At 45.2% G+C, this 22,236-nt stretch overlaps 1 protein-coding gene across 2 annotated transcripts in view; it reads right to left on the bottom strand.

The window, feature by feature from the left end:
• Positions 1-1,989: 1,989 nt before the first annotated feature.
• The window catches only part of GALNT12 (polypeptide N-acetylgalactosaminyltransferase 12), a 43,183-nt gene continuing 22,936 nt past the window's right edge, over positions 1,990-22,236 (bottom strand). For both annotated transcript variants that reach the window (XM_010357628.2, XM_030920176.1), the window contains 7 exons: positions 20,330-20,515; positions 16,910-17,027; positions 15,136-15,312; positions 12,174-12,305; positions 7,827-7,940; positions 5,913-6,059; positions 1,990-3,128 (listed from right to left, as the gene is read on the bottom strand). In XM_010357628.2, coding sequence (XP_010355930.2) covers positions 2,988-3,128; positions 5,913-6,059; positions 7,827-7,940; positions 12,174-12,305; positions 15,136-15,312; positions 16,910-17,027; positions 20,330-20,515 — 1,015 coding nt within the window. In that variant the 3' untranslated portion in view covers positions 1,990-2,987. The remainder of the gene's footprint in view (positions 3,129-5,912; positions 6,060-7,826; positions 7,941-12,173; positions 12,306-15,135; positions 15,313-16,909; positions 17,028-20,329; positions 20,516-22,236) is intronic.

The following is a 22,236-nucleotide window of genomic DNA, read 5'->3' as shown; positions in this document are numbered from 1 at the left end:
GGTCAGCAGAAGATACAGGTCACAAAGAACCCGCCGATAAGACAGGATGCAGTAAAGAAGTCGGCCAAAACCCACCAAAACCAAGATGGGATGAAAGCAACCTCTGGTAGTCCTCACTGCTCATAATACATTAATTATAATGCATTCACCTGCTAAAGACACTCCTACCAGCATCATGACAGTTTCCAAACGCCATGGCAATGCTAAGAAGTTACTCTATATGGTCTATGAGAAGGAGCCCTCAGTTCTGGGAAATCCTTGCTCCTTTCCCAGAAAACTCATGAATCATTCACCCCTTGTTTAGCATATAATCAAGAAATAACCACAGAAATAGCCAACCAGTAGTCCTCGGGGGTGCTCTGTCCATGGAATAGCCATTCTTGCTTCTTTACTTCTCTAATAAACTTGCTTTCACTTTACTCTGTGAACTCACCCTGAATTCTTTCTTGTGCGCAATCCAAGATCCAGATCCCTTTCTGGTAACACCAGGGCCTAAGCCCTGACCTGCTCTGTGCTATTTAATCCTCACAGCTATCCCATATCTTGATTTCATTATCCCTGTTTTTCCAAAGAAGAAACTGAAGTACAGGGAAGTTAAGATGCATCAGATGGATTCGAGCCAGCCCAAGCCAAGTTGTTTCTGGGTAATTGTTAAACTGGTCCTTGCCAGGATCTGAGTGGAGAATGTATATCAAAAAGAGCCTGAGACACATACCTTTTAATCAATTCCACGTGTGTCTTCATCGCTCCCATCTGATTGGTCCTGTAAACCAAAAACTATCTGAGACAGGTCTCAATTTAGAGGTTTTTTTTACCAAGGTTAAGAATCATGGCCTGTGACACGACCTCAGGAGATCCTGAGAATATGTGCCCAAGGTGGTTGGTTACAGCTTGATTTTACACATTTTAGGGAAACAGAAGTTATAAGCAGACGTAACTTGTTTGGCTGGAAAGGCAGGACATCTTAAAGAAGCGGGAAGGGGGTGGGGGAGGGGCGGCTTCCAGGTCACAGATGAATTCAGAGATTTCCTGATTGGCAATTGGTTGAAACAGTTAAGCTCTGCCTGAAGAGTCCAAGTCACCTTGAGCTAAGGTAAGTGTCGGATGGTTGTGGAAGCCAAGGTTCTTATGTAGATGAAGCTCCAGGTAGCAGGCTTCAGAGAGAATAGACGTGAAGGTCTCTTATCAGACCTTAAAAAGTGTCAGACTCTCTTGCAAAGACCTAGTTAGGGGAGGAGATTCTCTACAGAATGTAAATTCCCCCCCCCCCAACCTCCCCACCCCCAGCCCTGCCCCGCTCTGGCTGGCAAGAGACAGCTTTGCAGGGCCATTTCAGAATATGCTAAAGAAATATATTTTGGGGCAAAATACTTGGATTTCCTTCAGGGTCATAGGATGTTACATCAGAGTCAGGTTGGAATTTGGTATGTATTGCTACAAAGAGTCTGTTTGGTCCATCTTAAGAGCTGTGTTTTAACGTGAATGCTGGTCAGTTGTCTTTAAACTCCAAAGGGAGGAGAGGGTAATGAGGCTTGTCTGGATACTGCCCCCTTCTCATCATGGCCTGAACTAGTTATTCAGGGTTTTGGGGGGTCTTCTTGGCCAAGAGAGGAGTCCATTTCATCAGATGGGGGACCCCAGAATTTTATTTTTTATTTTTTGAGACAAAGTCTGGCTCTGTTGCCCAGGCTGGAGTGCAGTGGTGCGATCTTGGCTCACTGCAACCTCTGCCTCCTGGGTTCAGGCGATTCTCCTGCTTCAGCCTCCTGAGTAGCTGGGATTACAGGCGCACACCACCAGGTCCAGCTAATTTTTGTATTTTTAGTAGAGACGGGGTTTTGCCACGTTGACCAGGCTGGTGTCAAACTCCTGACCTCAAGTGATCTGCCCTCCTTTGCCTCCCAAAGTGCTGGGATTATAGGCGTGAGCCACCGCACCCAGCACTAGAATTTTATTTTTGGTTTACAGTACAAAAACAAAGATCTGCAGTCAGTGTTCTCACATCTTTTTAATCATTCATATTGACTTAATCAGGTTTACAAAATCTCAGGGTTGATCTGGGATCATTCACAAATCAGAATTACTCAGAGAAATGTTCACAGCAGTTGTGGCAGCACAAACTCGAACGCTGATTTAAATTACTAAATGCTATTAATGAACAAACTTGTAAAAGGAATTTCATATAGAACATTACATTTCTCCCTGACACTACTGTATGATAAAAATTAAAAATGGTATAAACATGTTTTAAAGTCATAGTGGTAGCTGCTAAAGGCAACCAGCCACACTACAGTGAGGCATTGTTAGAAGTTCGCTCTCAAGTTTACTTAGCTTAGTAAAGCAAATTGTTCTTTGAGATTTCAGCTTTGATTAGTCCTCTTTGGCTGACATGAACATTATGGAGTGTTAACTGTGGTAGCAACACATAACCAAAAAGCATTCTTTTTAAAATACATCTAGAAGATCTCAAGGACCTGAATAAATCAATATAGTGTGCCTAGTGTCAGTCTCTCCATACCGGGAAAACTTTAACCCCACAGCTGAGATATAATCAGTTAATGCATAGTACGTTGTTTGAACCTGATTTCCACCCATGCAGATATCTTCTCACCTGGGAATTCTGTAAATATCAAAATAAAATCTTTACCTTTTGCTAAATGAGAGTAAAAGGCTTGACTGTAAAATATACATCTTGATAGAAAAATATTATAAGGTTTTAATTTTCTAAACACCAAGGGTTAACATCTTATGATTACCCTTTGAAAATAGGGTATTTTGGAACATTTAAAAAGTTTTCAAAGTAAGTACAAAGCTTATTCACATTTTTACTAAATCGAACACAACTTTTACAAATGGCAAAATGATTCCCTCCTCAAAGCAGAGCAGCCTAGTTTTTGGAGGGCTCTGGTCACTGCTCAGCTAAGTCTCTGTTGGGCAGAGTCCTGGCTCCACAATCTCCTTCGATGGGCTCCTTGATACACAAGGCTTCATAACATGCGCTCCTTGAAGAACCATTTCTGATGATCTGAGTTGGTGCAGTCTCGTAAGAGTGGAACGAAACTGTCACTCGACTCCTTCCTCGCAGCCTGGACACATTTCTTGGACTGTTCGTGAAATAAAGAACCATCCTACAAAAGATAACAGAATGACAGGCAAGTTCATCAGAAAAGTCTCTTTTTCCTAAAAACATGTTCTAAAGAGATCAGGATCTGATTTTTACCATTTTAGAAATATTTTTATTGAGGGGTAAGTGTCTTCCGTGTAACGCAGCAACTCAGGACTGTCCCGGGGAAGGGGAGCACCAGAGCCCCAGGCTTGTACAGGCTGCGTCCTGCTTGCCTCTCACAGGACTGATGGTGCCACCTGCTGGCTGCTCTGGGCATGTGTCAGACCCTACATCTCCCTATTGCACTTGGCTTCCTTCAGGGAAATCAGGAACAGATTATTTGTTTATCTCTTTCGCTCCTCTTAGGTCAACTCATTTCCGTGTAGGGTGATCTCTTTCTCTTAGGTATTTAAACAGAGAGTGTGGAAACTTGGCTGTAGTCCCAGCTCAGCCACAGACCAGCTGGATGAGGAAGCCAGTCACTTGGCCACATGGCCTGAACTCACCTGTCACACATTAGGGTGAGTAGTGGGTTATATGCCCCATGCGAATCCCCAAACCCCAAAGACGATGGTCTTCTTTAATGACCGCCTGCTTCTCTCCTTTCTGTCAGCCCTTGCTCAGTTATCTCAGCAAGTCTGTCTCTCAGGCCTGGGGTTTATCTTTTCCCTCTGCCTCTCTGTTATAAGCAGTATGCAATGCACTTAATCATGGCTGAGCAGCAAACGGGCAGAGTGAATAACAACATCGGTGAAAAACCTTTGTGATGTGCTGTTTTATATCACTAAATGGAACTTGTGTTTTCATTCAAAAAAACCCAAACTCATGTTTTGTAGAATCCAAGAAATGACATTTCAGAGGTTTTTAGGCCTACATAAGAAAATACAAGGCTGGGCACAGTGGCTCATGCCTGTAATCGCAGCACTTTGGGAGTCTGAGGCGGGTGGATCACTTGAGGCCAGGAGTTCAAGACCAACCTGGTCAACATGGCAAAACTCCATCTTTGCTAAAAATACAAAAAATTAGCTGGGTGTGGTGGCATGCGCCTGTAGTCCCAGCTACCAGGGAGGCTGAGGCAGGAGAATCGCTTGAACCCAGGAGGCGGAGGTTGCAGAGAGCTAAGATTGCACCCCTGAACTCCAGCCTTGGTGGGGCAAGGCTCTGTCTCAAAAAAAAAAAAAAAAAAAAAAAAAAAAAGATCCAGCCCTAAGAACTAAAAACAAGCTTTCTATTATGGTCTAGTGAATATAAGTGGGGACATTTCCTTCAGAATTCAAATGTTTCTGTTCAATATATATTTGTTTTATATATATATATTTAGGGCATGACTGATGAAATATAATAAATCAAGCTGTATCCTTTTCACATATGAATCAAAGTATTAAGTGTCCTGAAGAAAGGTAAATAATCCAATTAAGTATCCTTCTTCCCAGCCTCCTAAACAAACTCCCTTTTCCTTAAATGGTCACTGAAGTTTAAGATAAAATTTTTGATATGTCAAACTAATTTTATTGTTTCTCATGTCCACTACCATTCCTTGAGGGCTTATAATGGCTTATGGTTGGGAGAAAGCTGGGAAGAGGAGGACATTCAAGAAGATCAGAGACTTCTGGGGTGTGCAGAAGTATTTTTCCTTCTTATTTTTCTATATCCAATAGATAACACTATGGTGTGTGGCTTTTCTGGGCAGCCTGCAAATGTCATTGCTAGTGACATTTTTCTGCAGGAAAACATATTCCAGCTGTTAATCATCTTTAGAATAAACCCATTTATAAGCAGTACATTGGGAGTGAAAGCTGCCTAGGGAGATTAAAAAAACAATGAATTTTTTTCTTTCGAATGATTTTCTTTGGATTTATTCCCTCGTGTGCTTTTTAGTGAGTCAAAGGGTATGATCGATTTACAGGTCCTGATGCAAGCTGACTGCAAGTGTGACGGGGCTAGCACCCTCAGGTCTGAGGTAACCCTCAGTTTCAAATCAACTGTGACCATCCGGGGAGCCTACTCCTCACTGAAGTAAGGCTGCTATTATTGCACCTTTTTTTTTTTTTTTTTTTTTGCGATAGAGTCTTGCTCTGTCTCCCAGGCTACAGTACAGTGGCATGATTTCAGCTCACTGCAACCTCTGCCTTCCGGGTTCAAGTGATTCTCCTGCTTCAGCCTCCCAAGTAGATGGGACTATAGGGGTGTACCACCACACCTGGCTAATTTTTTGTTTTTGTTTTTTAGTAGAGATGGGGTTTTGCCACGTTGGCCAGGCTGGTCTCGAACTCCTGGCTTCAGACGATCCACCTGCCTTGGCCTCCCAAAGTGCTGGTATTACAGGCATGAGCCACCGTGCCTGGCCTATTGTACCTATTTTAGACCTGGGAAAAACAAGGCTTAGAGAGATGGGGTGGCTTATATCTGGATCTAACACTTTGGCTAACATCCTTACACTTGGGCTATTTGGCTCACTCGTTTAAAGCCCTTTCATCTCTGAATGCATTTGTAAGAGCTGTTTCCATGCCGATGCCTGCAGCTCATGGGGGTGCAAGGGAAATGGAAAAGACTGAAAGGGACTGGACAATGAGGAAGGAAGGCAGTGCTTATGACACTGCGTGCCAGGGGACTCCAATCTCCTGCCATTACCGCCCCCCAGGCTCACTGGGGCTGAGGTTCCAGGTCTTCCAGAGCAGAGCTCCTGTCCATGCGTGACCACATCCCTGATCCTCACCAGGACTATGCCAGACAGAATGTCTGACTCTCACACTCTCCCTTATAGCCCAGGGACCGTCAGCAGGAAGGAAGGAGAGAGTTCACCTACCTCCTGCAAGATGAACTTCTGATTCTCTGGGGCAGTTTCTTCGCAGAGATGCATGATAAGGATATCCATTCCTGCTTCCACAGCAATGCAGCCCTCTGGCTGGCGGGTGTTATAGCGTATTTCTTTCTGGGACGTGTACTCGAAAAACTAAAAATGGGGTAGCCAACATGTAACACAACGTATTCCACTGACATGGGAAGAGGAAAGATCGCTGGACAAGAACCTGGGATCACGAGAGCGTGGGTGGGGTCATGTATTCGCGTCACCACCAACACGAGCCTGTGTGATGGGTTCCTCTGCATCCCACAGCCCTCAGTGGACCGCTGCTGCAGTGCTTCAGGAGCGTGGAGGAAATGGCCCTTCCCATGCCTGCCCAGCTTGCTAGACAGTGAGACAGGGCTCGTGCATGTCACCCCCTGCCTGCAGTGCTGAATGCTGTGTTGGTGTGGGATGGGAGGAAGGGAAATGGACCCATCCCAGCACTAGCTCTTCGGGGCTCTCTGTGACCTTGACTAGCTACTTCCTCTCCTTTTCCTCAGTCTCTCCTCCCAAACCCCCAATCTGACAGTTCCCAGAAAATGTAAAGTGTTGTGCACAAGTAGGTAATGTGACCGCTAACAGGAAAACTTGGTTCTTCCCAGACAACAGTTTTCCTACCTGAGTGTACTGGGAACAACCTACAGTGCCTGTTAAAAATGCTGATTGCTGGCCCCATCCCAGAGACGGAATAAGGATTCCTTGTGTGTGAGGTGGGGCCTAGGAAGCTGCATGTTCTGTGTCTTTGACAAGACACCCACCCAATGCACCAACCCCTTCCAAAAATTCTGACACAGGTGGGTGTTCTTAAGGCACACAAAGCAGGGCTTCTCACATCATTATCTCCTGAAAAGCTGCTTAAAACAAGAGTCTGGGATTTGGTAGGGTTGGGATCAGTCTGAAAATGTGCATTTCCAAGCTCCCAGATGATGCTGATGGTAGCACTCAGGTACTATCAGCTTTGAGGAAGGTTGTTCTAAACAGTGTTGAAAACCTAAATAATTTAAGGTTGCAGGGGTTGGAATTAAGAAAGTTTACTGTTGACCATAAGAAGGCTTCACATTCAAGTGGCACTGGGGTGAATCCAGATTGGAAAAAAAACATTTGAGTCTCCATCCCTTCGTTTCCTGGCGTCTGATAACTCCTTAGTACGGTAAAGCTTCAGAGGCCCAGAACCAACACTTCTCTCCATTCCTGCATCCTCCAAGGGTCCTGTCAACTGCTTTCCAGCGCTGGGGGTCCTTTTCTGGTCTTCAGACTCCCCCAGGACTGAACCTCCCCTGCCCAGCCTGAAGTACAGCCCTTTACCAGATACACCTGGGCCCCTAGTACAGGCAATGTCCCTAAACACCACCTTGCAAGGTGGCCCTATGCATTAAACCTATCATTCCACTTAACAATTAATTATAAAGAAATCATCTGAAACGCAGATCTGTTACTTTATCCTTCCTTCTGTCTGACCCAAGGTGTTACAGGCAGAGTTATTTATAATTGCAAAGACAGGGAGGCAGAGAACCAGTTAACTAAACAGCAATACAGGTACAAAATGAAATATCAAGAGGCCACTAGGAATGATATTCTCAAAGGATATCTAATAACATAAGAAACGTGTGATGAAGGGAATGGAAATGATGGAATATAAAACATACAGACATTATGACAACTATTTACAACACATAATCTCTATGTGTCATGTATAGAAGATGATGGGAAGAAAACACATTTTAATTTTAACAGTGGTCTCTCTGAGTCTGGCCATTCACCCCAGGCTTCTACTTTTTATATTTCCCAAATATTACTTTTACAAGAAAAAAATTCAAATATTTAATTTTTTTAACAAAACACATAGCTTTCTCCTCTTTTGAGGCTCATACCTACCTGATTATGGCCCATCCCATGACAGACGTACAGAATGACCTGGTGTCCCACGATCTGGTTTTCATCGGGAGGGTTATAGTCAAAGCAGTAATCTTTCAGTCCTTGGTTCTGGAGCTAAATAAAACATAAATGTGGCATTTCGGTCCAGATTTATACACACTAACAGATGCCACACAAGGCTTGGGGAGGGTACCTGGCATGAAAGGAGAGCCTGCTTCAAGAGCTAGATGCAAAGGTAAGAGGCTTTTCTGCACAGCACCTTCTAGCTTTAAAAGTGCTTCCTTGGCTGGGCGCGGTGGCTCATGCCTATAATCTCAGTACTTTGGGAGGCCGAGGCAGGCGGATCACAAGGTCAGGAGATCGAGACCATCCTGGCTAACACAGTGAAACCCCGTCTCCACTAAAAATACAAAAAATTAGCCGGGCGTGGTGGCAGGCACCTGTAATCCCAGCTACTCAGGAGGCTGAGGCAGGAGAATGGTGTAAGCCCAGGAGGCGGAGCCTGCAGTGAGCCAAGATCGCGCCACTGTACTCCAGGCTGGGTGACAGAGTGAGACTCCGTCTCTTAAAAAAAAAAAAAAAAAAAAAGTGCTTCCTTGTTCTGTAAGCAAGAATCCTTACCCCTGTTTTAAGTTGATAAGCCTGAGGACCAGAGAGATAAACTCTTCATGGCCTGAAAGCTCCTCTCTCTTCCTTTCTCATTAGTGGCAGCCTTACTGCTGCACAAGTTCAAATATACCTGGGTTGTTACCTCGAACTAGATTAAGCTAACTAAATCAAGCAGGAGATAGACACAGAGAAAGAATTATTTTAGGCTGGGTTCAGTGGTTCACGCCTATGATCCTAGCACTTTGGGAGGCGAAGGCAGGTGGATCACTTGAGGCCAGGAGTTCTAGACCAGCCTGGCCAACATGGCAAAACCACGTTACTAAAACACAAAAATTACTAAAAACACAAAAATTAGCCAGGTGTGGTGCCATGCGCCTGTAGTCCCAGCTACTTGGGAGGCTGAGGCGGGAGAATCACTTGGACCCAGAAGGCAGAGGTTGAGCTAAGATGATACCACTGCACTCCAGCCTGGGCAACAAGGCAAGACTCTGTTCCCCACCTCCAAAAAAATAAAAAAATTAATTTAAATCACTTTAGAGCATGGTATGTTTGAAAATACTACCTATGAAATATATTCTATAAACAAATTGAGCTGCAAAGAAATTACAAACCTCATTCAGTATAATACTCTTAAGCTACAGTACTGTATTAATTATCTTGAAACTATTTTAAATATATTTTAGGATAAAGAAAATAAGTAATTATGTTAATATTGTTTAAAACCAAGATTTTCAGGGGAAGAACAAAGAAATATGAGTATGCTACCAAAGAAAATTTTTTAAGACTACATTGGATTTTCAGATATTAATATAAGCTCATGATCTATTTCTCAAAAACACAAATTTCCTTTCTCTGCCCAATGAGAAAAATTTACAGCTATGCTATTCCATGTGGCGGCCACTGGCCACTGTGGCTACTGGACACTTGAAATGTGACTAATCCAAATTGAGATATGCTATAAGTACAAAATTCACACCAGATTTCAAGGCTTAGTATGAAAAAAGAATGTAAAATGCCTCAATGAATAAATACTTATATTAATTATATATTGAAGTGATATTATTTGGGATATACTGAGTTAAACATTTCATTAACTTTACTTTTTTAAAATATGTTTACTAAAAAAAATTAAGTTACAACTGTGGCTCTCATTATATTTCTGTTAAACTGCATGGTCTGGAGGCAATGACAACGCATAGCAACGGGTACCACCAGCATTCAGACTGACTCCCAATACCGTTACCCAACAAAGGAGCAGGGCTTCTGGGAGGAATGGCAGGAAATGTTTAAAATCAAATGGGACAACTTGGCCAGAATCAAGGAGGCTATCAACGCCACTATAAGGTGTCAAAGACCACAGAAGCCAAAATAAAGGGTCTGCCACTGGCCAAAAACAATAAAAGATGAATTGGGCTGGGCACAGTGTCTCACACCTGTAATACCAGCACTTTGGGAGGCTTGGCAGGAGAAATGCTTGAGCTCAGGAGTTCAAGACCAGCCTGGGCAACATAACAAGACCTTGTCTTTACTAAAAATAAAAATAAAAAATTAGCCAGATGTGGTGGTGCTCACCTGCAGTCCCAACTACTTGAGAAGCTGAGGTGGGAGGATCACTTGAGTGTAGTGATCCAGGCTGCAGTGCGCTACAATGGTGCCACTGTGCTCTAGCCTGGGTGACAGAATAGAAGCCTGTCTCAAAAAACAATACAAAGAAAAAAAGATGAATTGATTGAAGCACACTGGCTATTTAAACACCCATTAGTTTACAACGACACTCAAGAAGAGAAAAAGCCAAAAAAACAATGAGCCAACAACAAAAAACAACCCACTAGATACAACTGAAGGAAACTAAAATACCAACTCTTACTCTGAAAATAAGCAAATAAAGAAAAGACGTAAGAATTTGTCATGCCTTGGCCGGGCATGGTGGCTCATGCCTGTAATCCCAACAGTTTGGGAGGCCGAGGCTGGCGGATCACCTGAGGTCAGTAGTTCGAGACCAACCTGGCCAACATAGTGAAACCCCGTCTCTGCTAAAAATACAAAAAAAAAATTAGCCTGGCGTGGTGGCAGGTGCCTATAATCCCAGCTACTCAGGAGGCTGGGGCAGAAGAATCGCTTGAACCCGGGAGACGGAGGTTGCAGTGAGCTGAGATCGCACCATTGCACTCCAGCCTAGGGGACAACAGCAAGATTTGGTCTCAAGAAAAAAAAGAATTTGTCATGCCTTTTCTGTATGAATTCTAAAACTCACATATACCAAATTGCTTTAGTTAATGAGGGAGTGTTCTTTATAGAAAAATTTCAGCTAATAAATGTAGAATAAATGAAAGAGAAAAATCACCATTTGGCAACTCCATTTGAAATAATGGGTCTAGGCAATGGTTATCAGTGGCTACTAAAAACATGAGACAGAAGCTGATGGGGGGTCTTATAATGACTGGTCCAGGTGAGTAATACTCCATGAACCCCACTGGTCAACCTTATCACTAAAGATGACCATACTTCGTATGCTCCTGATAGGACACAATGTGAACACATAACATCACCCACAAAGTGTTCTTGCCAAAAAGGTGGATCCTGACTCTAATCAAACCTTTAGAACTCACTTCTATCTTAAAGAAATATGGGAGAGAGAGGCACAACTTAAAGACACCACAAAGAAAAAAACAGTAATTGCAAGAGTGAGACACTCCACAGGTAACTGACCTTGTTTTTTCAACAAGTTTCAACATTAACAAGAAAAAGGAAGATGACTGCCTTAGATTAAAAGAGATTTAGCAGCCAAGACACAACCGCCACATGCAATGTGTGCACCTTGTTTGGATCCCAATTTCAATTAGCCAGCTACTCAAAGAGAAACTGGAAAAGTTGGGGGAATATGAATTAGAACTAGACATTAAATGATCCAAGAAATTCTTGTTCATTTCTACAGTTTTGTAAGATAATGTCCAAATGTTATGAAAATGCATAAAATGCAGAGGAGAGAAATGACACCATGCCTGGGATTTGCTTAAAAAGAGGAAAATGTGGAGGTGAAGCAGAGGAGAGAGAAAGCAAGAGAGGCAGGATCTTGAAAATTCTAGAATCTCAGGGATGGTATTCATTATGCCATTCTCTCTGCATTTCCATATGTTTGAATATTTTCATAATGAAAATAGAATGTCAGATGAATATACTGCTTTGTATTTATCAAAGATTTCCAGAACGGAACACGAGCACTTCTGATCAACACATCGCAGCAGAGGAGACCTCGCAAAGCTGGTGTCATTCCCAGCACAAACAAAAGACACTGGACGTTTTATCTGATCTCATCCCAAAAACATGTTTTAGCTTTTTTGAAATACTGGAAGTGACTCCCCTATACCCACTATTGCCTCTGTAGACTCCCAAACTTGGAATTATGAACTAGTCCAGTCATTGAGACTAGAAGTAATATGATAAGGTGTTAGTAAAAACTAGGACATGGAAACACCAGATAAGCCTCAGTTTCCTTATCTACAAAATAGTTGTCAATTTTGAGATGTCTTCCAGCTCTGACATTCTGCACCTAAGGCCCAGACGCTCACAGGGAGAAAGAAGGGCAGTGGATAAAAAGGTGGCAGGGGGTGGGCAGGTGGGTGGGAGTGGAGGGAGCCAGTGACCCCTATGATGGGGCCTTTCTTGCCCAGGATTTGTAGATCAGACCTGGAGGCCAGGGAACTCCCTGCCTACCATGGGCCCACTGCCCTCACTCACCATCCCGAAGAAGCCAGGCCTGTCCTCAGGCACATGCAATTCTGGATACACAGTCTCCAAGAACCACTTGAAGTCCTTACACTGAAGCTTGGCCCGGAGCTGCTTCCTCTCTGTCACATCCCCAAAAGGTTCCTGAGAAAACAACAAAACAGTGAGACCCCACGGGTCCTAGTGCTTCCTTTCAAAGCCCCTGTGTTCACTGATGCTCACTTACTACCAGCCAGCTTTGACAGAGCATTCATTGCATGCCAGGCCCTGTGTGGAGCACAGAGGATAGAAAACAGCCTTGGGTCTAATTCCAGTTTCTAGTATGAGAGGCTGTCACAGAGACAATTCCATTCCTAGGTGCTCTGTTGGCAGGGCGGTGAGACCAGATGCACGAGCCCGCCTGCTGATGGAGTGAAGGAGCCAAGCCCTGGGGCTGCACTGGCATCTATGGATCCTGGACCTGTGACCCATGCTTGTGATCAGAGGTCATCCTGAAACCCAACCGGGGAAATGTCAGTTTCACCGAGACATATGCCGTGACTTTCCGGTTTACTACTAATACCTGAATATCCACTTTCAAACACAGGTAAATATTCTAGATATAATCATGTTACTAATATGAAATAAGCAATAAGAAATACTTGTGCAAGTTTGGTTTTATGGACAAAACTAATGACTGAGAGCTTTTGAATATTTAAATACAGCAAGCCTCTATTTAGTATGGCAAACGTGCAGCCACTAGAAAAATGCTGAGTGCAGAAATGTTACCGTACCTGCACTGTCATGTTAAACAATTAAAAGCTGACAAGTTAAATATTGAACAAAATGGTAATAATAAGTAAATGTTTGAATAAGATTTCAGATTTCTGCTATTTCCCAGAGGTCTGTCATTGATGAGTCACTGTGCCCCCAGCTTCAGCAAAGGATCCATTTAGCACTCAGCCCTTGGGCATGCAGCCTAAGGGTGCATTCAGTGCCTCCCTAAAATATTCTCTGGGGACCCTCAGGAAAAGGGAACTATGGGTTCCAGACTGTGCATGAGGAAAGAGTGGGTGTTTCTACTGTATGGTGCTGGGCAAGACAGAGGAGGCAGAAGCAAATGACTGTGGAGCCCAGAGCCAGAGAGGGGCTGAGTGGGAGTCTGACTGAGAGCCCATGGGCTCTGCAGAGCAGAGCAAGAGGTGTGCTGCAGAGTACAGGCCTCAAGCCCAGTTCTACCTCCCATCAGTTATGGGGCCTGGACAAGTTCCTTCCAACAGCTTCTCTCTGAGCTTCAGTTTTCTCATCTATAAAATGAGAATTTTATTGCTACCCTGCAGGGTTGCTGGAAGGACTCAGAAGAGCCTTCCATGAAGTGGCCTGATGAGAAGCCTTAGAGCAAGACCTTCTTGTGTTGCCAAAAAGCCCTACTAGCTACGCAAATGCAGGGCGAGCAGGCACCCTGCCATGGGTCATGCAGAGCTGGCTAGGGCAGACGCAGTGGACTGTGTTGCATGTGAAACCCAAGATCTGGGAAATAAGAGGCAGATCCCTCATCCACAGTGGTCCCTGAGGTGGAGGCAGAACAAGGATCTGGACCAGGCAACAAGTCCCTGAGATAAATAGCTCTGAGGAAGGACACAGTCTGGGCTGAGCCTCAGCCTCCGACAGGCTCAGTGCAGTGGGTGGTTGGGCCAGTGTCACTGCAATGTGTGGCTGGGACCCAGAGGAGCAAGCCCACAGAGCTGAGACTTCAGCAACTACAGGCACACCTTCACTGTCATTCAGAGAGATGGGCCCAGCAAGTCCTCTGAGTGAGGAGGAAGATGGGCATCTGTTATGCTGGGCAATGGGGGCGTTTCCATGACCATGACATATGGTGAGAAATAGTAGCAGCGGGGGCCTGGGCCACTCTCCAGTAGTCCTTCCATCTGGAAATGGAAGCAGAACAGACTCCCTGTTTTAGAAAGGGGAAGCTTCCAGGGTGCTAAGAAGAAGTCTCTAGAGGGAGGTAACAGACCCCTAACTAGTAAGGTGGGTGTGTCCCTAAGCAATAGCTTTAAGGTAAAAAACTGTGCCTTAACTTGTACCCTGTGTTTGTGGATTCACCCCTACTGGCTACAAAGAAGAAAACCATAACACATGGACAATGTCTGGCCTGTGGCACCAGGTATCCCCAACTGTCTATGTTGGTACAGTCCAGCCTCATTATTTACTGGTTCTGTAACTGTGAATTTCCCTACATGCTATAATAAAATTGATTTGTAACCTCCAAATCAATACTTGTGGTGTTTTCTAATTTTCACACACATTCATGGACACAAATTTTGAGTTGCCCAACATTCCCATTCTCAGGTGACGCAGAACAAGGGCAACCGCCTTCCTGTTTCAGCTCTCATCCTGTAAACCACTGTCCTTTTCACCGTCTACTGGGCACCACATTTTTTTCTGCTTTGTATTGGTGACTGCACCAGCTATTCTAGAGTGTCCTCCAATCGTAGTGCTGAAGTGCCATCTAGTGTTCCTAAATGCAAGAAGGTTGTGATGAAGAGAATAACACGTGCTAGGTAAGCTTCATTCTGGCATGAGTTATCGTGCTGTTAGCCATGAGTGCAATGTTAATGATGCAACGATATATGTTAAATAGGTGTCTTTGAACAGAAACACACGGAAAACAAGGTTCTGTATTGATCTGCTGGCAAAACTGTGCCGCAAGGCTGGCAGGAACCTAGCCCTGTATTTCCCCAAGAGCAATGGCTCTATTTTCACGAATTCAGTATTTGTGGTGGCTTTATGGAATATAACAGTTGTAAATAACAAGATTTGACTGCATATAATTATTATAAATGGAGGAATAAATTCTCCCCATACTCGTATCTGAGCACCCAAATTATTCCCTATTTCTGGAACCCGATTGACTATGTTGGGGAAGCCACGATTAGCTGCTGTTGTTCAGATGAAGCCAGATGGAGTGCAGGTGGGCTGAGGCACTCACCAAGCGGGCATGGGGGTTGCGATGGTAGTAGAGCTCTTTAAATTCATCCATCCACACTTCAGCTGCACGCACACTGTTGGCCAGAGCCTTGTTGCGGGAGTAGGGAGCTTGCTTGGGGAAAACATGGCCAACATGGGAACACGGGTGTGTTTCCAGAACCCCACCACACTGCCAGATCTGCACACAGAGAAAAGAAGAGGTCAGGTGGTGAGCAGGGGATGAGCTGCAGGTCCACAGTATCTGCAGCAAGGACGCCAGGCACACACAAGGCATGATGGATGCTGCCAAGATGCTCAGCCTCCATCGGCAGGAGGCCACCTACCCAGCACACTTGTGACACAGAATGTGGGTAAAGAGCAAGAAAGCAGCTCCCAAAATAAATAAGCTGTGGGAACCAAGACCCCAAAGTCCACGCACTAAAGCTCATGCACTTGACTCACAGGAGCATCCACAGAGACCTCACTGGCAACCCACTTACTCATTACAGAAAACACAGGCTTGATTACCTGATCTCCTAGCCACAGAAGATAGGAAAGCAGCAAGGAAGAAGAGAGGTTTGGAAGGGGGAAAGGAAGAGCTTCTAGAAACAGGTAGAGCAGCCTGACACCTAGGGAAGAGGCAGAGAGACCATTAAAAGCACACCCAAAGACTCAACAGGCGGAGGCATCTGAGCCCATCTCACACTGGGACCGATGGCCTTGAACATCTCATTTTCCCAAAGATGGGACAACCAAGCCCAGCATCTGGTACTTATTATGGAGGGTGTAAGTCCTCAGTAGAAGGCCAAATTCTTGTTTATTCACAGTTTTTATGAGGGCAGAACACCATATAAAATATTATTAAAAATCTTAATTTTCCACTGAAAAGCACCAACATTCACACAAAGTTTTGATGTTTAAAATGTAAGACTTCATTAACTGGAAAATCTACTGAAATGCTAGGAGTTTTCCAATATGGTTTCCATGGGCCATGTAGACTAGCATCAGTAGATAGGCTTGTTACAAAAAGCAGAATCTTGGTCCCACCCTAAAGCTATCAAATCTGGCTTTCTAGATTGTGCTTGTCAATCTGTCTTTCTAACAAGTTTACCCAGCAATTCTTATATGTGTTGGCTGGGTGCGGTGGCTCATGCCTACAATCCCAGCACTTTGGGAGGCCGAGGCAGGTGGATCACCTGAGGTAAGGAGTTCGAGGTCATCCTGGCTGACAGGGTGAAACCCCATCTCTACTAAAAACACAAAAATTAGCCAAGCGTGACGGCACATGCCTGTAAACCCAGCTACTCAGGAGGCTGAGGCAGGAGAATCACTTCAACACGAGAGGCCGAGATGGCAGTGAGCTGAGATCGTGCCACTGCGCTCCAGCCTGGGCAACAGAGCGAGACTCTGTCTCAAAAAAAAAAAAAAATTTTCACATCTGTCAAAGTTTGAAAGCCAATGTGCTAAATAAAGAGGCCACTTCATAAGGAATTAATCAAATAAAGGCTCCAGAAGACAGGATCAGGAGGAACCTAACCCTGAGCAAGTTACCTCTCTCCTGGTTTCATTTCCTCCTCTCCATAAAGTGAGAGAGAACTACGTGACTTGCAAGGCCCTTTCTGGCCCCAAATCTAGTAAAAGAACGCTTTTTAAAGAGCTGAAACAAGAAGGCAAGCATGTTTATAGGATATGCATGTCATCATCTTCCAGGGCCCACCAGGCTCTCACAGCAAATCCCATCATTCCCAAAGAGAATCAGTTAAGAACATGTCCAAAGAGAAGACTGGAATACTTACCCTAAAGGAGAATTCGAGGTTTTCTCCTCCCCAAACTTCCATTCCTGTATCATAAGACCCCAGATATTCAAAATATTTCTTACTCACAGCAAACAGCCCACCGGCCATTGTTGGAGACCTAAAAAAGTGTTACATCCATATTTCACTGTAGGCAGCAGGAAACCATCACAGTTATCCAACTACCTTCCCACCACGAGCCCTTTCATCTGTTCATCCATCATCTCTAAGCATACCCTGCCTTCACCTCCGTGCCCCACACTAGGCTGGGCCTGGAAGCACTGATGTACCCTATAGTCCCTGCCTTGAGGTGGCTCCCAGGCTTCTCAGCAGGCACTGTTGAGTACTGCTCAACAGTATTAGCACACGGTACTCTGTGTGTGCTAAATATGTTAACTAAAGTCAGCCGGGGTCCTGGGGGAACACTGAGGAGGGCAGGGGCAAAAGGGTAGGACTAGGTTCCCTGGAGGAGGCAAGGTCTGCAGGACAAAGGACAGTTAGCCAAGAAGAAGGGAAATTGAATGGTTCTCCAGCATGAGCAAAGGCTTAAGGGTGGGAGAAATCCAGGGACATTTAGAAGCACAGAGTACAAGGAGAAGAGAGAAGCAAGAGACCACATTCCAAGAGGAAGGGAGGCTCCAGGCCATGGTCATCTGAGGAGGTGTGATCTCACAAGGCAAGAACTCACAGATACCAAGGAGAGGCCAGTACGCAGAAGACCCTAAAGGCAACTCTGGCATCTGAAAGCACCAGGAGGGCCAGGTCCTCTCCTGCTCGAGTGGTTTCCCCCACCAGGACCCAGCTAGCCAGCCTTGTTTCCCCCCACCCGCCACCAGGTTTATCTGGAAGCCAGCACTGACTTCAGAAACGGCCCACAGCTTCCAGCCTACACAGCAGAACAATGTAAGGTCAGCACGCCCCGGAGTTGCACAGGCAAAAGGATGAATGCAGAAATAGGGAAAGGGCTGGGTGCGGTGGCTCATACCTGTAATCCCAGCACTTTGGGAGGCTGAGGTGGGCGGATCTCCTGAGGTCAGGAGTTCGAGACCAGCCTAGCCAATATGGCAAAACCCTGTCTCTACTAAAAAAATACAAAAATTAGCCAGGTGTGGTGGTGGGCACCTGTGATCCCAGCTACTGAGGAGGCTGAGGCAGGAGAATCACTTGAATCCAGGAGGCAGAGGCTGCAGTGAGGCAAGATCGTGCCACTGCACTCCAGCCTGGGCAACAGAGCGAGACTCCAACTCAAAAAAAAAAGAAATAGGGAAAGAGAACATTGAGAGCACAACCGCTGAAAATGTTAACATCCTCCAGCATCGGAGCCTGCCCTGGACTCCAAGCGTGGGGTCAACTGAGAAGACAACAGCAACATCCCCAGTGGGAGGGAAGGTTCTAGAATACAAAGCACCTTCATGTGTGTTTATCCTAAAAATCTAGGAAACAGGCAGGCTGGTACCTATTACACAGATGAGATAACTGAGGCACAGGGATATTATGGGATGGGGAGGATAGGTGCTCTGAGCATGTGGGGTAAGGGTGGGCAATCAGAATTCATGGCCCCCCATGAATTCATGAGAGGCTGCCTAAGTAGCCTGGATTAGAGCCTCCTACTCTGTGTCTCAGTTTCCAAACCTGTTCAGTGAGGGATTGAGCAGGATGTTCTCACTAAGGGCTCCTACAGAAGCCTGGGTGCCATTCTCAATTCCTTCCTTCCCCAATTCCCACTCAGTTTCTCCCAATTCTTCCATCTTAACATCTCTGGAATCCACAGTGCCCACCATCTCCTGAACCATTGCTTCCGACCTGGAGGACTGCAGAGCCTCCTAATGGTATCCCTGTCCAAAATGGTCCCTCCAGGGCCCTCACCACATGGCAAGCAGCACATGGTCAGGTCACTTCCTGCTCGGATCCCTTCAGTGGCTTCTGTCTGCTCAGGGTCAGGTCCAAACCCCTTCCCTTGGCCCCACCCATCTCTCCAGCCTTATCTCTGGACACTCTCCTCACTTGCTCCACTCCAGCCAGCAGCAGGTCATCTTAAGGTCAGGACTCTGGTGAAAGGATTCAGAAGCCCAACTGCCAAATGTGGATGTAGAACTAAGAGCCTCCTTCCGGTTCAACACACCAGTGGTGAGGCTGAAGTCCTGACCTCCTTCTGCCCAACTCCCACATCTGTCTCCCACTTGCTTCTGAACTTGGAAGGGGAGGAAGAAGCAAGGCTATCACTTCAACACCTCCAGAATGAGAGCTGCTGAGCCTCCCTTGGGCCCACTCTACTCAGACCTTGACTCATCCACTGGCCAGAGCGGGCTCTTCCACCTGCCATGGATCCACCCACACCCCAGGTCAAAGGGGCCTAATGATGTTTCCTCAAGAATGCGCATATGACCAGCAATCCCCCTCCTAGGCATATACCCGAAAGAACGGAAAACAGGGACTCAAGCAGATAAAAGTACACCGATGTTCACAGCAGCATTATTTAACAATAACCAAAAGACAACCCAAGTGTCCACCAACAGAAGAATAAATAAACAAAATGTGGCATATATGTACAAAGGAATATTACTCAGCCATCACAAGGAATGATGTTCTCTAGGAAGCTTGAAAACATGATGTGAAGTGAAAGAAGCCAATTACAGAAGGACAAATATCGTATGATTCCTCTTACATGGGGCGCCTGAAAGAACAGAGGTTCCCAGGGGCTGGGAAGGGGAGAATGGAAAGTTATTGCTTAGTTGGGGATATTTTCTGTGTGGGATGATGAAAAAGCCCTGGAAACAGGTAAAGATTATGTTTGCACAATACTGTGAATGTGCTCAACGCCACTAAAATTGCGTGCTTTATTTAATTTATTTATTTTTTATAGAGATAGGGTCTCGCTCTATCACCCTGGCTGGAGTGCAATTGCGTGATCATAGCTCACTAAAGCCTTGAACTCCTCGACTCAAGTGATCCTCCTATCTCAGCCTTCCAGCTAGTTAGGCCTACAGATATACACTACCACGCTCGGCTAATCTTTATTTTTTTGTAGAGATAGGTTCTTGCTATGTTGCCCAGGCTGGTCTCAAACTCCTGGACTCAAGCAATCCTCCCACCTTGGCTTCCCAAAGAACTGGGATTATAGGCATGAGCCACCATGCTCAGCCTAAAATTACATACTTCAAAATGGTTAAAATGGTAAATTCTCTATGATGCATATTTTACCACAATTTAAAAATTAAATAAATAAAATATACTGATATAAAATTGACTTGTGTAGCAGACATGTTTAATAAAAATAAACAAATATTCTAGGCAAAAAAGTGGGAAGAGGAGAGGTAGTTAAGCTGACAGCTAATCATTCCACCCGAGGGCCTCCACTGACAGGTCAGCCAGATGCAACGAGGCGTGCTTAAAAAACAAGTCACCCAGAGGTCAGCTCCTGACCTGATGACATCGATGGGGGATCGCATCCGTATCCTCTCCCGCTCAGGAACCATGTGCCACGTGAACGCCAGCCTCCAGTCGAAACCGCCGATCTGGGGCTCCCCAGAGTTCCCCAGGTATTCGAAGGTGTTCCAGTCGATCACATCAATCACTGGGCACACAACTGCCGACTCCTCTTCATGGATCCTGAAAGCACCCAAGACATCCATCTGTCTCTCCTATGCAGACGGGCAGCAGGAAGACAATTGGGAAATTCAAGGGTGAATTCATGTCTTCCTTCCAAAAAGAGGGAGGACCACCTGAGAAAGGCCTGCTTTTCTTATTCCAGGTGTCCGTAGCCGTGTCGGAGCCCTGGCAGGTGACCACCATGGGGGGGATCTGGGGGCCAGGGAGGGCTTTAAAACAAAAAGTGCCGTGACTTTAACATGCTCTGATTCTCTCCACAGACATTCTGACCAAACACTCTATGATTTCAATTTCTCAGGAGTGCAAGAGGTTTAATCACAATGAAACATCTTAACATCAAGAAATACTTATCTCCTAAGAACAAAGGTACACCCAGACCAAAGGGTCACCTTTGGAATTAGAATATAAATTCTAATCGTGCTATTTATTTGCTGTGTGACATTAGCCAAGTCACCTAACTATGGCCTGTGGTCACCTAACACAGAGCCTATGGCCTCAGTGGTAACACTGGAATTATAATATCCATTCAGAGGGTTAATGTGAGGATTTCCTGGGAAAATGTTTCTAAGATGGCTGGCAGAGAACCTGAAACTATTGCTATTTTTTTTTTTATTTTTGTTATTGTGAAATATTACACATAGTGAAAAATGCTATAATTTCCTTTTGCAGGTATCAGCCTGTGTGTTGGTTTCAACTGTTCTCTCCACAACATTATTACAAATCTGGCCATCCCTCAGCATGCTTCCAGGCCGTGTTTCTTTGCATTTGACACCACACCAGGAAAGATGGACTGAGACTAGACCACATGTGAACATGAGATTTCCTTGAGTACATTTTGAGGAATGTTGTCTGGAATTTGAGACCTGAATCTCCTAAGAGTCACACCACACAGGACAATGAAACAGAGATCAATCAGACTCGAGCTTTCAGTGTCCTTAGAATGGTGTGAGTCACGCCACACAGGACAATGAAACAGAGATCAACCAGACTCGAGCTATCAGTGTCCTTAGAATGACACCAGAAAGTCAGAGAGGATATTAGAAATACCACTCTGGGGTAAGAATGACAACTATCGGGGAAATTGCACTCTTCAGGACAGGTTGTGTGAGACAGAGTTTCAGATCTGTGAGTTCCCCAAATTGAGGAACTTGCATACTAGGTATCCACCAACATCCGCTTATTTAAAGACATTGAGGGCATTATTTAAAATGTTGAAAGGGCCAATATCAGACCTGCTGGGCAAGTTCCAGCTGGCCCCTGGCAAAGGCCAGCTCCCCCAGGAACTGATGGCTTGTGATCAAGCTGGTGGGAACCACAGACAGCCTAATTTTTACAAGAAGGGGAAAACTGGGGAATGCTGTACCAGCACTGGAGTATAGGACTCCTAGTCCTGGCTGGAGAATGTGCAGGACCCACAGGGATGCTATTGGCATCTGTGCCAGAACCATTCTCCACTGCACAGGGCTGATCTGCAGGATAGTTGGCCTCCCTGATACACAAAATGCCAGGAACCCTACCTGATTGACATGACAACCAAGAATACCCTCCCACATTTCCAAAAGCCCCTGGATGGAAAGGGTAAGTTACCATTCCCGTCTGGGGCCACCTTAGGGACAGTCCACAGTCTGATGTGTCCCAATGCTGGTACACACCAAAGTCCCCTGGGGAGCTTCTGAAACATGCAGAAGCTGAGGTCCCAGCCCCAAGAGTCAGATCCAAAT

This window comes from Rhinopithecus roxellana, chromosome 16, assembly GCF_007565055.1.
Source record: "Rhinopithecus roxellana isolate Shanxi Qingling chromosome 16, ASM756505v1, whole genome shotgun sequence".
NCBI classification, from domain to species: Eukaryota; Metazoa; Chordata; class Mammalia; order Primates; family Cercopithecidae; genus Rhinopithecus; species Rhinopithecus roxellana.
This window is presented reverse-complemented; position numbering and strand designations above follow the sequence as displayed.